Source organism: Ranitomeya imitator, chromosome 1, assembly GCF_032444005.1.
Source record: "Ranitomeya imitator isolate aRanImi1 chromosome 1, aRanImi1.pri, whole genome shotgun sequence".
Taxonomy (NCBI): Eukaryota; Metazoa; Chordata; class Amphibia; order Anura; family Dendrobatidae; genus Ranitomeya; species Ranitomeya imitator.
In genome coordinates this window covers 1,133,661,610-1,133,679,588 of record NC_091282.1, presented here as the reverse complement: position 1 = coordinate 1,133,679,588, position 17,979 = coordinate 1,133,661,610, and the positions used below count along the sequence as shown (strand labels likewise).

Sequence of the window (17,979 nt, the reverse complement as noted above, 5' to 3'; positions counted from 1 at the left end):
ATCCTGCTGACAGGTTCCCTTTCAGGTCTCTAATCTACAGAAAAACAATACAAGATGTAAGAAGATCCTAGAGACATGGCATTAGTAAAGAATACCCATTCTACCTTTATGCTACTTACACATTGCAGCTGCTTAGAAAATATCGTTTTACTGACTTCTTATATATTTTTGCTTTATAGGACTCTGAGTTAGATCCTGAAATGTTTTCTAGCAGGATACAATGTGAAGCTCCAAATAGTGACCTGGGAAGGTTCAAGGGATTCCTGTAAGTAGATGAACAAATAAGTGATCAAGTTTATTATCTTTTAGACTTTAAAACTTATGTATATATATAATTATACTGTGTGTATGTAATATTTGCAATTTTTTTCTTCTCCCAACTTAGAGCGCATCAAGACAAAGAAAAGGTTGGCCTAAGTAATCAAAATCTGCTTTTGAGAGGATGCATTGTGCGCAATACAGAGGCTGTTGTGGGTATTGTAGTATATGCAGGTCAGTACACTTTAAGTGGCTGCACTTTTCATTAACGTAAAACTGACATGATCTGTAGTGGTCACTGATATAAGTGAAGGCCATTGAAAAGGCCACTGAATTCTGTAACATATTGGTGTGTCCTGATCATTTTGAAGGGGGCTTTTAACCCCTTTCTGCCATCAGACGGAATAGTACATCCGAAGGCAGAACCCCCGTTTTTATGCGGGCTCCAGCGGTGAGCCCGCATCAAAGTCAGGGTCATGTCAGGTGTTTTGAACAGCTGACATGTGCCCGCAAGAGGCGCTGGCGGATCGATATTAACTAGTTAAGCGGCATTTAACAAGCGCTTTCGGCCATCGGGCCGGAAATGCGCACACCGGTGACTTGGGAGTCATCGGTGCGTCGGCATGACAACCAGAGGTATCCTGCAGACCTCTATGGTTGTTGATGCCGGATTGCTATGAGCGCCACCCTGTGGTCGGTGCTCATAGCAATGTTGTAATTCTACTACATAGAGACGATCTGAGCATTGCCTCTATGTAGCAGAGGCAATAGTGTTATGGCAGCTTCGTGTGGGTGTGTGTGTGTGTATATATATATATATATATATATATATATATATATATATATATATATATATATATATATATATATATATATATATATTTTGGTCGCCGCAACATAGCGTTAAAATGCAATAACGGGCGATCAAAAGAACATATCTGCACCAAAATGATATCATTAAAAACGACAGCTCGGCATGCAAAAAAATAAGCCCTCACCCAACCCGAGATCACAAAAGCTGGAGTCGCTATGGGTATCGGAAAATTGCGCAATGTTTGTTTTATTTTTTTAGCAAATTTTTTTTCATCACTTAGATAAAAAAGAACCTAGACATGTTTGGTGTCTATGAACTCGTAATGACCTGGAGAATCACAATGGTAGGTCAGTTTTAGCAGTTAGTGAAACTAGCAAAAAAGCCAAATAAAAAACAAGTGTGGGATTGCACTTTTTTTTTACAATTTCACCACACTTGGAATTTTTGTCCCGTTTTCTAGTACACGACATGGTTAAACCAATGGTGTCATTCAAAAGTACAACTCGTACCGCAAAAAATAAGCCCTCACATGGCCATATGGACGGAAAAATAAAAAAGTTATGGCTCTGGGAAGGAAGGGAGCGAAAAACGAAAATGCAAAACCGAAAAAAAGCTCCAGTCATTAAGGGGTTAGTGAGCATAGGCTTTTGTGATGGTGAGATATGTTATGTGGGTATCATTTTGTGTATTTTTATATTTTACTGATTATCATGGGGTTCTCTTGTAGGATGAGTTATTTGCCATCTGATATCAGCCCCCACAGTCCTGTACTGTTATCTCTCCACAGGGTCAGTGAATAATGATGTTTGCTAATATGCTAATGACATATTGAACTAGCTTGTTGAAACAATGAGCCCCTGTGACCCACCCCCCTAACCTGTGAATGAGGGAGACTTGTAAAAATGAGGGAGGTGAGACACAGATCAGTCTTGTGTGGAATGATGATGTGTTCACAGCATGTCAGAGAGAAGGGGAAGCATATGGACCATTTTTATCCTCTGTCTGCTGGATTATTGGACTCTCATCTCCTTGGACATTTATCCGGTTACTGAACTGCATTCGGCTTCTGGACTATCTTATCCTTAGTGTGGTGGATCGTAAATGGACCTTTCGTGTTTTTGCCTAAATAAAGCTTTTGGAATTGTTCACTATTCTCTTGCTCTGTTGATTGAGTGGTATCGGAGAAGGACCCCTGTGACAACTGGTGGTAAGCAGTGGGATCAACAGAGCGTAACCTAATGGAGAACCACCTACAGAGTGAGTACAGAAATTGGACTGTATCCAGTTTACAGGAGGGAGCCAGAGATCTGGGCATGAACTACCAGGGACTGACTAAAGAGGCCTTAATTGACCTACTAGTGGGTGCCAGCCCGGCCACCTGCTCCCATATGTCTGAAGGACGAGCACTGGAGACGAGGACCCCCACCCCAAAAAGCCAGTGGGTGGTGTGGTGCTAAGAAGAGATGGCAGTTCTGGGCCCTAGCGTCTCTCAGGAGTACAAGGAGGAGGCTGCCTGCCGGGCACAGCGGAGACTAGAAGAAATGGAGCTTGAAAGAGGGAGTAACACAGTGTGGAATGTAAGCCCAATGATCTGGGAGCCTGTACGGATCGTCCGGACAGAGTTTAAGCCATTTGATGATGCTTCCGGAGATGTGGAGGGGTTCTTCAAGGACTTTGAGCAGCAGTGTGCTGTGATGGAGGTGCCCCATTTTGGCTGGATGTGTTTGTTAGTGGGACTGCTGAACGGGAGCCTGGTGGAGGCTTACCGAACCATTGACTCACAACGCAATCGGGATTATAACATTGTTAAGCAGACTATCCTGGATTACCATGCTATCACCCCAGACTCCTATAGGGCCAAGTTCCGAGACCTCCCATGCACTACAGGGGGATTGTTTAGGATGTATGCACGTAAGATGTCCCAGGCATGTCGGAGATGGCTGGAAGCAGAAAACTCCTTTACTGTGGAAGATGTTATACAGGCATTCCTTATAAAACAGTTTCTAGCCAAGTGCCCCGCAGAGGTACGGAAATGGGTCGGGGAGCGCACGCCGTGCACCGTGGATAGAGCTGCAGCCCTGGCCGATGAAGCCCTTACTATCCGACTGCAATGGAGGAGGCTTCTGGACAATGAACCACGGCCTTCTCCCGCACCCCTTCCCCCTCCGATTATACCTGCCGTTCCACCTAGTCGCAAGCCGATGACATTCACGCCTCGCAATCCTGGGCCCCAACAGTTCCGACCACGACCTGGGGGTATCACAGAGAGATGTTATGGGTGTGGGCAACCTGGACATTTGGAGTCTGGCTGTCCCTCAAGGATTCGGAGGGAGCCCCACGCAGCCCCACCTTTTCCAGTATATCTTGTGCACTCAATCTCGCCTGTGGAAGAGCTACCACCACCCCCACCAGAGTTGACCACCGACCATGGCACCTTAGATACCCCTCCTGGAGTTTACGGACTTCGTCCGGCCTTTGTCCATCAGAAATACAGAGCAACGGCATTGCCACCTGCAGGATGTCTTAATTGATGGATACAAAGTGTCGGGATTTAGAGACAAGGGGGGATTCCTGACTATTGCTGACCCCCATGTGGTTCGACCCGAGGCAATTCACCAGGGCCCGGGAATTCCTATTGTCCAGGCAGGGGGTGTCCACAAATATATACAGCAAGCTTTGGTACGTTTGGATTATGGTTTTGGATTGGAGTAAAAAAACTGTGTTGGATTGGAGTAAAGGGAGGACTTCCTGCAGATATCCTCCTTGGAAATGACATTGGGGAGTTACAAAGTCATTTTGTTTGAGCAGAAGCTCCATGTGTCTCTCACTCTTCTGAAAGAACAATTGGAGGGAGATAGCGCAGATACCGGAACGCCCATCATTCCCTACGTTCTAGAGTTCAGAGACTGTCTCGCCCAGCTAGCTACCTTGGCTAATGAACATCAGCGAACGGCCCAGTTCAGTCAAAAAGCCTGGTGTGACCATAAAGCCAGGACCCGGGAGTTTATGGACAAGTGCTCATGATTATTGCAACCCCTGCCACTGTACAAGGAACTATAAACGGTTGAACAATGTGGACTAAAGTGAGCAGGCCAGAGGTCTGTGTAGACCTCATAGCGTGCTCACTTATTATGAGGGGGGAGAGGTTGTGATGGTGCGATATGTTATGTGGGTATCCTTTTGTGTATATTTATATTTTACTGATTATCATGGGGTTCTCTTGTAGGATGAGTTGTTATTTGCCATCTGATATCAGCCCCCACAGTCCTGTACTGTTATCCCTCCACAGGGTCAGTGAATAATGTTGTTTGCTAATATGCTAATGACATATTGAGCTAGCTTGTTGAAACAATGAGCCCCTGTGACCCACCCCCCTAACCTGTGAATGAGGAGGGAGACTTGTAAAAATCAGGGAGGTGAGACACAGATCAGTCTTGTGAGGAATAATGATGTGAACACAGCATGTCAGAGAGAAGGGGAAGCATATGGACCATTTTTATCCTCTGCTGGATTATTGGACTCTCATCTCCTTGGACATTTATCCGGTTACTGAACTGCTTTCAGCTTCTGGACTATCTTATCCTTAGTGTGGTGGATCGTAAATGGACCTTTCGTGCTTTTGCCTAAATAAAGTTTTTGGAATTGTTCACTATTCTCTTGCTCTGTTGATTGTGTGGTGTCGGAGAAGGACCCCTGTGACAGCTTTATTTCATTTACTCACTCAAATGGCACCCAGTGCTTTTAAAGACTTCATCATTACTGTCTCTATTAGGGCTCTCAATCTAAATTCTCTAGCACTATGCCTTTAGAGTGTGGGAGGAAACCATATTTTCTTTTTTACACATTAAAAAAAAAAATATATATATATATATATATCTCATTGTACATATAAATCATGAACAAGCGTAATGTAATACCCATTTAGACCCCCCTCCAGACTGTGCAGAATGATACCTTGTCTACCTATTTTTTTGGATTGTCTTTTAAAAGCCAAACTTTCAATTGCTATATAATGTGATTAATAAAGTAACACTAAACGGGGGCTAATATGATGTTGTGATCTTCAAATATACTGGTATATACATGCTACCTTTTTATTTTGTGGTCAGCTGTAATTTATTTTCTAAAGACTGGGCATCATTTCAGTAGGTGACCTAAATCGATCTATCCTTTTCGTTTTGAATGTGAGGGCTCCTATTACTTTCACCATTCCTTACACTGCACCTCTCATTGCTCACATTTTCTGTCCTGTAAAAGCAGTTCATGAACAGCTGTTTTCTTAATGATAAAATATTAATAAAGGACAGGCACCTTATTTACTACTTATACACACATTGGGAATCCCAGAGGTTTTGACTATGATCATTGATTGAATGATTTGACTCTAGTTGTTAGCTGAAAAGTAATGTTTCTGATTCAGGACACGATACCAAGACGATGCTGAACAATAGTGGTCCCCGATACAAGCGAAGCCAACTGGAAAGGCAGCTGAATTCTGATATACTGTGGTGCGTCCTGCTCTTATTGATAATGTGCTTGATGGGCGCTTTGGGTAAGTTACACAGAGTATCTTGGCATATTAGACATTGTAACCAACAGCACATGTACATGATATAGATTTCACATTTTATGCTGTTCTAATTTTGGTAATTTTAGATATCTAAATGTTCTTGCTTGCATTTCACTTATATGAGCCTCTTTTCATCCTGTCTGTTGTGTTACTCCAAACATTAGGATATGGAATCTGGCTGCAGGGCTATCCGGAGCCGCCTCTTTTCATCTTGCCGGAACCCAATGGAGAGCGTCTGTCTCCAGCGCTGGCTGCCTTCTATATGTTTTGGACAATGATAATCATCCTGCAGGTATTGTTTAAATATGTTCAAATCAACTTGTAAAAGCGATTAATAATGGCCAGTGCCAGCATAAATCTGTGAGGATATGTCAACTACTAGGTTTATTATTGTAGATACATCATCTTAGTGAATAAGGGGTTCATTCGCCATATCCTTTTTAGCCATAATACTCTGAAATCGAAATGTTGTATAACCTTCAATTTTTATTGAAAATTATACAACATAAAAATGTTACATGATAGAACAAAAGAACAAACAGTATTCCTCATTGCCCATTAATACTGTTAACACTGCCCTTAACATACCACAGGTCTAATATCTTAACCAGAACCATAAGACATCCATGTCAGGCACCAAATATCTCATAGTTTATCATGAGATAATGCTCTTCATCACCTAGGGACTAATGAGTCAAAGGGGAATCAAACCGAGGCTTCCATACTTCATCAAATTTTTCAGGACCATGGCTATTTTTCTTTATCACCTTTTCCTAGGAAACTACAGTATTTACTATATTGAAATTCGCGGGGGACTTCTATCTATCCATTAGTTGTTGATAGCTATTTCGTGGCCTGCATAATTCATCCCCTACTTTCCATGTGATAGTGCTTAGAGCTAACAATATGGATTTTTGCCAGTTTATTTTTAGACCAGAAAACCGACGAAATTCATCAGTCGGATCCATTACCGAAGGCAGTGTAATTCTTAAACTGACCATAAACAGAATTAAATCATCTGCACATAACCCCAGGGGGTCCTCATGGACTCAACGCACTTTAATCTCTTGATATTCTGCAGTCTCTGATGGATACTGACAGCAGGAGGTTCCTTGGCAATAGCAAACAACAGGGGTGATAGATAGCACCCTTGTCTGGTCCTTCTTGCCAAGGGAAGCAACCAGGACATAAAACCATTAATCGGGACCATGGCTTTAAATACAATCCATCTTCTGAAACCTGGTCCAAAGCCAAATTGTTGCAGGGCCTTCTTAAGGTTGTCTCATTCAACCAAACCAAATTCATTATCAGCATCCAGAGATGCCAAGGCCCAATCTTCCTGTCCCTTCCAACCCAACTGCGCAATTATGTGCACTCTTTCATCTGATTTAGACTGACCCAGAATAAATCTGCACTGGTCTGGGTGAATCATTTAGCGAATTTACTTATTTAGCGTATTCGCTAGAATTTTGGTCAAAATTTTATAATCTAAATTTAATGAGGATATAAGTCTATATGATGCACAATCTTTGGGAGGCTTATCTGATTTTAGCATCGTAGAAAGATTTTGGCTAGACGGCCTTGTTTCAGTGATGAATTATATTCTTTAAGAAGCTGAGGGGCCAGATGGTCTAAATTTCTTAGACATCCATAAGTAGACCATCTGGATCCATTGACGTCCCTCACAACATTCCTCTGGCCGCTTCCATTATCCTTTCTTCAGTAATAGGAGTCTCTTCTCCAAGGATCGTGAGATTTATACCATCTAGATATTCCTAGAGACTCCTGGATATTGAACCCAGAAACTCATGAGAATTGGATACGACCTTTCCCCCAGAATCACTAACTCAAACAACCAGAAGAGAGACAGTATTACGGTCAACTATACTAGAAGGCGCCCAATCTGGTTGCCAAACTTAAAAAAGGATTGCCTGGTGAAGAAGAGATGTCTATTCGCTTTGTCTTATAGACGTTGTAAATATTGTCTACCAATTCGAAATGAACACAGCTGGCTTCAGTCAGAGAAGTCGGCCTCAAAATCCGCCTCTAGTGACCTACATTGTAAGGCTAACTTTTCTCCCATCAGCAGCTACTGACAGACCGCAACTCTCATGTGACAATGTTTTTTTGTTTTACATTAGGAACATCAAAAATGAATTGTCCTGTAGTGGTGAACGCCTTTTAATGCTTGCACAGTTTCCATTGGGCATGAACTATTTTAAAGGTCCTGGTGAAGTGGACGCATTATCTAGAACGATTGTCCTCTTTTCTAGGTGTTGATTCCAATTTCGCTCTACGTTTCCATTGAGGTGGTTAAGCTGGGGCAACTCTACTTCATCCAGAATGACAAGGACTTCTATTGTGAGAAGTCTGATTCTCTCATTGAGTGCAGAGCTCTGAATATTTCTGAAGATCTGGGTCAGGTTCAGTACATCTTCTCCGATAAGACTGGCACATTGACTGAAAACAAGATGGTGTTCCGGAGGTGCAGCATTGCTGGGGTGGAGTACTCTCATGAGGAAAATGGTATGTCTTAACATATGTCAGCTAGTTCATTCATTTTTACTACCGCCACGTTGCTGCTAGAAAATGTTTTTACTTATTGGAAGTATTCAGTGTGACCTTTAAAAAATTGGATCGTCTACATCCAGCTAACCATATGGATTGTATAGTTTTGGAGCCACACTACTAGCCAATGTGGAGATTTGTGGCTTTGGGCTGCCATGGTTTACTGGCAGAGTTGTTTAAAGAGAGAAAAGTATAAACCAAACATGTAGCCATCATCTGACTTCAGTGCAAGGAGAGAACTTTGAAGCTTTTTATTAGTGATGAGCGAGTGTACTCGTTGCCCGGGTGACCTCCGAGTATTTGACTGCTCAGAGATTTAGTTTTCATCACGATAGCTGAATGATTTACAGCTACTAGCCTGTGTTAGGGTACCGTCTCACAGTGCCACTTTTGTCGCTACGACGGTACGATTCGTGACGTTCCAGCGATATCAATACGATATCGCTGTCTCACACGCAGCAGCGATCAGGGATCCTGCTGAGAATCGTACGTCGTAGCAGATCGTTTGGAACTTTCTTTCGTCGCTGGATCTCCCGCTGTCATCGTTGGATCGGTGTGTGTGACACCGATCTAGCGATGCGTTCGCTTGTAACCAGGGTAAACATCGGGTTACTAAGCGCAGGACCGCGCTTAGTAACCCGATGTTTACCCTGGATACCAGCGTAAATGTAAAAAAAAAAAAACAGTACATACTTACATTCCGGTGTCCATCAGGTCCCTTGCCGTCTGCTTCCCGCACTCACTGACTGCCGGCCGTAAAGTGAAAGCAGAGCACTGCGGTGACGTCACCGCTGTGCTGTGCTTTCACTTTACGGCCGGCAGTCAGTGAGTGCGGGAAGCAGACGGCAAGGGACAGACACCGGAATGTAAGTATGTAGTGTTTGTTTTTTTTTACGCTGGTAACCAGGGTAAACATCGGGTTACTAAGCGCGGTCCTGCGCTTAGTAACCCGATGTTTACCCTGGTTACCCGGGGACCTCTGTATCGTTGGTCGCTGGAGAGCTGTCTGTGTGACAGCTCTCCAGCGACCACACTACGACTTACCAACGATCACGGCCAGGTCGTATCGCTGGTCGTGATCGTAGGTAAATCGTATAGTGTGACGGTACCCTAAGGGTGGTCTGCAAGTCAGACCCTCAGGGATACTGGATGGCTGCCAAATGTGTGAGTTCTCCAGAGAAATGATGGACAGAGACAGACGTGAATCTGTTTCAGAAGCCATAAGGTTTAATGAAAGGTCATTCAGTTATATACACTTTTGAGTAGGCGTATACATCATGTTTGTGCGCAAATCAGCTGTTTATTACATATGAGATCATTCATAATTCATCAGGTGATCCTTACATAAGAGGTAACGGGTTTAGACACGTAAGGGGCTAAGGTCCTAAGTCTCATCTCTTGATTAGCTTTTTACCTCTCTCAGCAATTCTAATTGGTAATCAATAGTAAGCAAGATGACTTAGCAGAGTCATGCATGTCTGGACATATTCAGAGACATATGTATGAATTATGAAAACACCTTTAGGTGGTCCCTGATTTCCCTATCACCTGCTTGATTACATGTGGGGATTCCCTAGGAACCAGGCAACCCCCACATGTACTCTGGCTAGTAGCTGTAAATCATTCAGCTGTGGCAAGGAAAACAATCTCCGAACACTAACAAATACTTGGAGACCACCCGAGCGTGCTCGGGAAATCTCGAGCAACAAGTACACTCGCTCATCACTAGTTTTTACTAAAAATTGGTTTGGTCTGCGCAGAAATAATAGGTTATGTCCTTTTTCCCATGCTTTTAATAAATATGTCTCTGCTATGCTTTACATAGATTTCACATGTTGGTTTGTTTAAAGCAATCGTGAATTTGTATCCAATTCTTTTTTTCTTGGCGCTTGAAGATTGTAAGTTTCTTCTGTTGTTTTTTATCATCTATTTGTATTCCAAGCTAAGAGACTAGAGTCCTATCAAGAGTCCGATCTGCACTCAGAAGATGTACTGGATGGTGTCTGCTCCTCAAAGTGTACGAGCTGCAAGTTCAAAAGCTACAGTCCAAAGTCTATAAGGAGCACCCCAAGCAACAAGTCATTGAACAAGCTGCCTGCAATCGGGGTAGAATCGCACGGAGAAGGCGACGGGCCTAGTTCTCCACCACATCCAAGAAGTGTTGCGTTTAGTAGTCCTATGGTATGTCTGTACCTTGTATGACTTTGAAACTGTTTAATTAGGTATTTTTTTGTTTTATTTTGTTGTTAATCGAAACCAGAAACAGCCTGCGGATGTCATTGACTTTTATAGGGGAGTGTTCTGTGACAACGGTTATAATGCAGGAAAGGACTAGACCGTAATCGTCAAATGTTGACACTGGTTTGTTCACGTTTCATAGTAGAGACGTTTGACTAGGTTTAGGTTTTTCAAATATTCATTTATTTTCATTTTTCATGAGTTACTGTAAATTTTTGTAATGACTGTTGGGAAGTGATCGCTAGAGAGCAGGACTTGGTCTTTTGTGAAGCTCCATGTAAAAAGTGCTATATTTTAGGATTGTTTTTTCATATCAATAATGAGGGGGAAAAAACTACAGCATTTGAAAAAATGCAGAAAATGTTGTAAATCGGCTTGACATAAAAGCTGAAGTATTATATCACACAATCTGCACTAGAAACATGTCTATTGGCCGTAGAAACACTGTGTGAAATTGTATTTTTTTTTGCGTTGGTTTTTTTTCTTGTTCATTCCAATGGGTGAGAAACCCTGAAAGAATTGATAAGCTGCAGACTTCTGAAACTACGGTACTTCAAATCTGCAAGGAAAAAAACAGCATGTGGATGAGATTTCAGTAATTGTGTTTATTTAGCTGCTACGGTAAAATGCTCGGACAATATGGCAAAAACGCCATGTGTGAATAAGACCTAATGCATTTTTATCATAATTTGATATTTTGATCCTTTAAAAAGTTATTGTCTTTAACAGGAGAAAGATGTGGTACCAGACCCAGGGTTACTGAAAAAGTTTTGCAGCATCACGCCTCATTGTCTGTACCTGTGCAATTTAACTGAGAAGACTTCACTAGAGACTTCTTATATTATTGACTTTTTCCTTGCACTTGCGATCTGTAACACTGTAGTGGTGTCTTTACCTAATCAGCCACGCCAAAAGGTTTGTATATATTTATGATTACATTTTTTTTTTCTAGCGCTTTTTTCTTTGCATAAAATTATACAAACTATTTTTGGGAGGATAAACCCCTCCAGGAGAAGAGTATATTGATATTCAAAAGAATACCCAGAATCAGTAAAATGGCTTTAAAAAAGCAAACACAAAAAAACACTCCACCTGTCCAGTGATACAAAAAAGCTCTGCACCTGTCCAGTGACACAAAAAAGCTCTGCACCTGTCCAGTGACACAAAAAAGCTCTGCACCTGTCCAGTGACACAAAAAAGCTCTGCACCTGTCCAGTGACACAAAAAACACTCCACGTGTCCACTGACAACGCTCTGCACCTATCCAGTGACACAAAAAAGCTCTGCACCTGTCCAGTGACACAAAAAATCTCTGCACCTGTCCAATAACACAAAAAAGCTCTGCACCTGTCCAATAACACAAAAAAGCTCTGCACCTGTCCAGGGACATAAAAAAGCTCTGCACCTGTCCAGTGACGCACAAAAGCTCTGCACCTATCCAGTGACACAAAAAAAGCTCTGCACCTGTCCAGTGACACAAAAAAGCACTGCACATGTCCAGTGACACAAAAAGTTCTGCACCTGTCCAATGACACAAAAAAGCTCTGCACCTGTCCAGTGACACAAAAAAGCTCTACACATGTCCAGTGACACAAAAATAGCACTGCATCTGTCCAGTGACACAAAAAAGCGCTCCACCTGTCCAGCGACACAAAACAAGCACTGCATCTATCCAGTGACAGAAAAATAGCACTGCATCTGTCCAGTGACACAAAAAAGCTCTGCATCTGTCCAGTGACACAAAAAAGCACTGCACCTGTCCAGTGACACAAAAAGCACTGCATCTGTCCAGTGACACAAAACAATCACTGCATCTATCCAGTGACACAAAAAAGCTCTGCATCTGTCCAGTGACACAAAAAAACACTGCACCTGTCCAGTGACACAAAAAAGCACTGCACCTGTCCAGTGACACAAAAAGCACTGCATCTGTCCAGTGACACAAAACAATCACTGCATCTATCCAGTGACACAAAAAAGCTCTGCATCTGTCCAGTGACACAAAAAAACACTGCACCTGTCCAGTGACACAAAAAAACACTGCACCTGTCCAGTGACACAAAAAAACACTGCACCTGTCCAGTGACACAAAAAGCTCTGCATCTGTCCAGTGGTTGATATTGCACTTCTGCTCTGTTGAAGTGTATGTGGTTACATTGCTGCACCATACAGCGTCTTTTTGGAAGGAAACGTGCAATGTGTTTCTAAACTTGGAAGCCCACTGAAGAGTGCAGAATTACCGAACATGAATAATAAAGGGGTTTCTTCCCTGTAAGTCCTAGTACTTAATGAAAATAGGATAGTTCCACCTAAAATGATAATATGTGTAATTTCCTTAAAACCATTCTGAAAAGTGGTAATTTAGTACCTGGACAAATTGATCATGGTTGTAGCAGGTTAGTATTTTGTAGAGCAGTGTGAGATGGGGATATTACATCATGAGCTCTGCCGTGCTACTCTCATCACCAATTTGTTCTCTACTTTTTTTTTACCAAACGACGGCTAAAAAAGATAAATGATCACTCTATCACATCAAATATGAAATGTTACCCAAAACAAGAAAGTGAATCCCAGAGCAAAATTCCATTAAATATAATCACTTTTATTAATAAATAGTTCAAAACAGGAGTAATCATTAAAATACGTATAGAAACTAGTAACAGGGATAGTGACACCTAAGTGCCACGTCCGACAGGGTTGTAATACAAGTAACATAGTAACATAGTTAGTAAGGCCGAAAAAAGACATTTGTCCATCCAGTTCAGCCTATATTCCATCATAATAAATCCCCAGTGCAAGAAGGTATAAAAAAAGATAATATAAATAGTAATATAAACCCAATATAGGGAGAGATAGCAGGGCAATGTTGGCACAATTATAAAACTAGATGATGGCTCGCACAGGTATGCAAGTGCAAAAGGAGGAATAATAGATGGACAAAATATAAGAGTCCAATCAGTATAATAGAATATATGGAGCCACCACCAGTGTAACCACACTACATGCAGACAACATTACCCCAAACTAAAAGCTCTAACCCCAGAATAAGTACACCGGAGGGGACAATAATCAAATAGTAAGAACAATACCAACCTATACGCCAGACGTGGAAGAGGCCCCGACGCGCGTTTCGCTATCAATGCTTCCTCGGGGGCATCGTATCGGAGGCACTTGTATTACAACCCTGCCGGACGTGGCATTTAGATGTCACTATCCCTGTTACTATTTTCTATACGTATTTTAATGCTTACTCCTGTTTTGAACCATTTATTAATAAAAGTGATTATATTTAATGGAATTTTGCTCTGGGATTCACTTTCTTGTTTTGGGTAAAATTGTTCTCTATTTTTGTGTTGATTTTGTAGACAAGTTGAAATTTTCACTGGAAATATGAGTATATTCACGCAGTATACCAAAAATACACCATACTGCAATGTTTCCACACCTTTAAGGGAACCTAGAAGCACAAAATGACTGTTAAAGCCAAGCTCAGCCCCTTATAGGGAAGATCACTCTAATGAAAATCCCACCTTGTGTGTTACCAGATACGCAAGTGACCTGCTCGGAGCATCCTCGGTGTTGGTTACAGTTCACTCCACCTTCCCACCTTCTTACTTTCCACCTTTCTCCACCTCTACCTTCTCTTGTAATGCTAGAGCTGTCAATCATGGAAGAGTTCTGCCTGCCAGTCTTGATGACGGCTGTGCTGGAGTAAGATGCTAAAGTTCATTAAGGTGGCATGCATTTGGGGGACCGTTCAGCTACATACACCACTACAGGAAATATAGTGGGTCACCCCTCCTACCGCAAAGCGCCCACTGACTCTTCAAAAAATTTACAGTGCTGGTCGGGACTGTCGAAAACATTTTGCAACAATTCAGATGGTTTTAAGCAAAAATTCTGTCGAAAACTCAGTTGTTGCAACAGTCTAAAGTTTTACATTTTGTTTTTTACTAAGGCTATGTCCTTTTAGACGGAGCTGTGCTTTGTTTGAACACTCATTTTGTCCTGTGTTGCGGGTGTCGAACATCCAGGATACATGCAGGTGCGGGGACTCAAACATATTATTAGAGCACGCCGAACACTCTCTTGTTAGCACCAGAGCATGCTCAGATAATACCTTATCCCAGCACATTCGCTCATGACTATTGACCAGTGCTGGATCTGGTCCAAGTGAAGTAGGGGGCATGATGGGCTTTACAAATGGAGGTAGCCATTGTCAATGAAACTACTTTATGGGGATATGTATATTTAGTGGCCATGTTTTACAGTATGTGCTTCTATATTGACAGGTCAGGATGCCATCTTTAATTAAAACTCCAATGAAATCTCTTGAAGAAATCAAGCAGATGTTTCAAAGGTTCTCCGTTCGGAAAAGCAGTTCTACCTCACTATCCAGTGCAAAAGATTCCTCCTCAGAAACGCCCAACAACTTTATGACCAAAGTGCCCCTCTTCGGCAGAATGAAGCTGGCTTCTCCTGCTGAGGGCGAGCGATCTTTGGAGGTTAGTCTAGATGCCACTAGTGAAATGCCCCTTGAAGGCCTGGACAAGTCAGAGCTTGCAGGTCCTAATTGTGGCACCGATAAACCTACTGCATGTGAGCTTTACTATGAAGCCGAGTCCCCGGATGAAGCTGCGCTGGTTCATGCTGCTCGAGCTTATAAATGCACCCTCCGGTCTCGGACTCCTGACCAAGTCACTGTGGAGCTTGGCTTTCTTGGGCCTTTATCATTTCAGTTACTGCACATTTTGCCATTTGACTCTGTAAGGAAAAGGATGTCTGTTGTGGTGCGGCATCCCATGTCCAATGAGGTAGTGGTCTATGCAAAAGGTGCGGACTCCGTGATAATGGACCTCCTGGCTTCTAATGGTAAGTGTTCTCCCTTTTTTTATGTAACGTAACTTTCCTTTAAAGCGGATCCGTCACCAGATTTCACAATGCAAACTGCATACATTAATAAATCTTTAACCTGAAGAGGCTGGTATAGGTACGTTAAAAAAAAAAAAAATTCTAAATAACTGTACATTCCTGATTATTAAAAAAAAAAAAAAAAAAAAAAAACCCAAACACCTCATGAGTCCGAAAGTAGTTAGTTTCTACCCACCCATTTTGACTAACAGCAGCAGCTTGTACTGATCTGAGTGAGATCTCAGCAGCAGGGAGGAGGGACGCTGAAAATCTGCAAGCAAAGTGAACAGAGAATTGGTTTACATTTTCAAAAAGCAGATTATAGAAAGATTCGGTCTTCGATTTTTAAAAAGTACACCAGGTTCATCTTGTCTAAAAGCTCTATGCAACAATGTATCATTTATATTCAAACAGTCAGATTCCCCTTAATCCAGCATCAACGGGACCTCCTTATTCTGCTGCTAATAGATTTTTTGGATTTCTTTATCATAAATAGGTACATGGGGGAGGGGAGTACTGTGAAAGTATATAGAGCAAAATCCCCTAGAGATTTAACACAAAAAAACAAATTTTGGAAGTGTTTTTTTTATTTTTTATTTTTAACTGATTTGTCCTTTTAAAGGTAATCTGTCAGCAGGGTTTTGCTGTTTAATCTGAGAGCAGCATGGTGTAGGATCAAAGTCCCTGATTAGAGATGTCACTTACTGGGCTGTGTTTTGCTGTTTCAATGCAATCAGTGTTGTATCAGCAGATTGTCACTAACCGACAACCTGCCTTGTGCCTCCTAGTCCAACCACACCACCAGCACTAAATAGCAGCTCTGTTACTATACAATGTACTCAAAGCTCTGGTGTGGATGGCGTTATACACAGCTCAACAACTGAGCTCTGCTACATCTGCACTCTTATCACAACTGCTGCACCCAGTAATCTAAGTGACACATCACTGGAATTGGGGTCTTTCCTTATATCATGCTGCTGTCAGATTACATGCCAAAAATCTGCTGACAGATTCTGTATAATCTTTGGTTTTTTTTGCTCTTTAGATTATTTAGTAGATCTGTGAACATTGTCATCACTGGTATGTGTGTAGTGCTTGGGTTTTTTTTTTTTTATTGTAGCTAAACTTAAGGTATTTTGTGATTTCAGGTAACAAAACGGAAGTACTCCAGGCGGAGATCCGAACATTGACACAGAAACATTTAGATAAATATGCTAAAGGAGGTCTCCGCACTTTATGTATTGCCAAAAAGGTAACTCTGTTTTACATTTACGGAAATGTGAGGTGCTGGGGAAACTAATTCAGGTTTCCTATAATGCAAGTATAAAGAGAAACGGATGTTTAATTCAGTCATGCACCCATCAGGTTAAGACAAAACACAAAAAACTGACAGTAGATAAAACGAGAAGACTTTATTCAGCACGTTGGCAAATCAGATGATCTCCCTCCATTTTAGGCCAAAGTCAGACGGCCGTATAAATGTGACGCAGATCGGAGCTCAGTGCACGGACTGGCCGGCGGCTCTCCCCACCCGAGGGTGCATAGAAATACATGAAGCTGTCACACTCTGGTTTGGAGAGTGTTGCGTTCCGATTTATACAGCCGTTTTTCCTTACAGGGATTTTTTACTTTCAGAATCTAGTGAGATCTTCTTCTTTGAGAAATACAGCCTGGGATTGGGGAGGTGATTCTATATATCTTCATTACACAGGGTCCTACTAATAGAGGCACCCAAAGTAGCAGCATTTGATGGCCGGCTGAGAGAACTTTCTCTGTCTTTGGTTGCCACAGAGTACCGACATGGACACCGGACCAGGGTCATTGCAAATCATTTTGCCTTGCTCTAATTGTGGTGGAGGCTTTGGTATTAATCCACTATACTAATCCCTTATGGTGTGTGCTGTCTTCTATAGGTGATGAGTAATGTGGAGTATGCAGAATGGCTGCACGACCACAGTTTAGCCGAAACCAGTATTGATAACCGGGAGGAATTGTTATACGAGTCTGCACTAAAACTGGAAACCGATCTAACACTCCTTGGTAAGTTTATGCTCTTACAAAAGCAGTGAATATGGACGGTACACAACCTGGCACCAATACAGATCCTAGCGATTCAGTCACCATTGAGTGGGGGTTTATTTCTAGTATTCTACTGTACAAGACTACGTGTACGTGTTATCTCCTTACCCGCGTGACATCCAAGCTAATATTGGAAGTTTCACAAGAGAATGAGGAAACTTGAGGCGTAAACCCACTCAATGGTGCCACATTGTGGGAAAGGCCTCACCTCAAGAAGGGGCGGGAGTTCTGCTTTTTTAGTCTTTGAGTGTTAATCAGCATATTGTTGTGGCCACATCTTTTCCTCGTTTTCTAAACGCTGCACAAGTTAAAGTGAACCTGCCAACACCTTTTTGCTCTATCAGCTAAAAAATATCATTTAATTGCTTGTCAGGTATGCATTCCACATCTACATTTGAAACCCTCCGACACCCCATCCATCACCCATAAAAACCTTTTTAATTTGTCCCGCGCTGTATGTTAATCTGTTCGGTCCGGTCCGATGGGCGTTGCCTCTGTTCCCTCACTCCACCCCTCCTCGGCTTGCTGTACGCATTTTTTG

At 42.1% G+C, this 17,979-nt stretch overlaps 1 protein-coding gene across 1 annotated transcript in view; it reads left to right on the top strand.

Moving 5' to 3' along the window:
• Window positions 1–17,979, top strand: part of ATP10D (ATPase phospholipid transporting 10D (putative)) — a 179,023-nt gene that overhangs the window by 125,204 nt on the left and 35,840 nt on the right. The window contains exons 5-14 of the mRNA XM_069744508.1: window positions 180–265; window positions 386–492; window positions 5,493–5,624; window positions 5,807–5,934; window positions 7,916–8,168; window positions 10,153–10,391; window positions 11,178–11,363; window positions 14,741–15,320; window positions 16,508–16,611; window positions 17,273–17,399. Of these exons, the coding sequence (XP_069600609.1) occupies window positions 180–265; window positions 386–492; window positions 5,493–5,624; window positions 5,807–5,934; window positions 7,916–8,168; window positions 10,153–10,391; window positions 11,178–11,363; window positions 14,741–15,320; window positions 16,508–16,611; window positions 17,273–17,399 (1,942 nt within the window). The remainder of the gene's footprint in view (window positions 1–179; window positions 266–385; window positions 493–5,492; window positions 5,625–5,806; window positions 5,935–7,915; window positions 8,169–10,152; window positions 10,392–11,177; window positions 11,364–14,740; window positions 15,321–16,507; window positions 16,612–17,272; window positions 17,400–17,979) is intronic.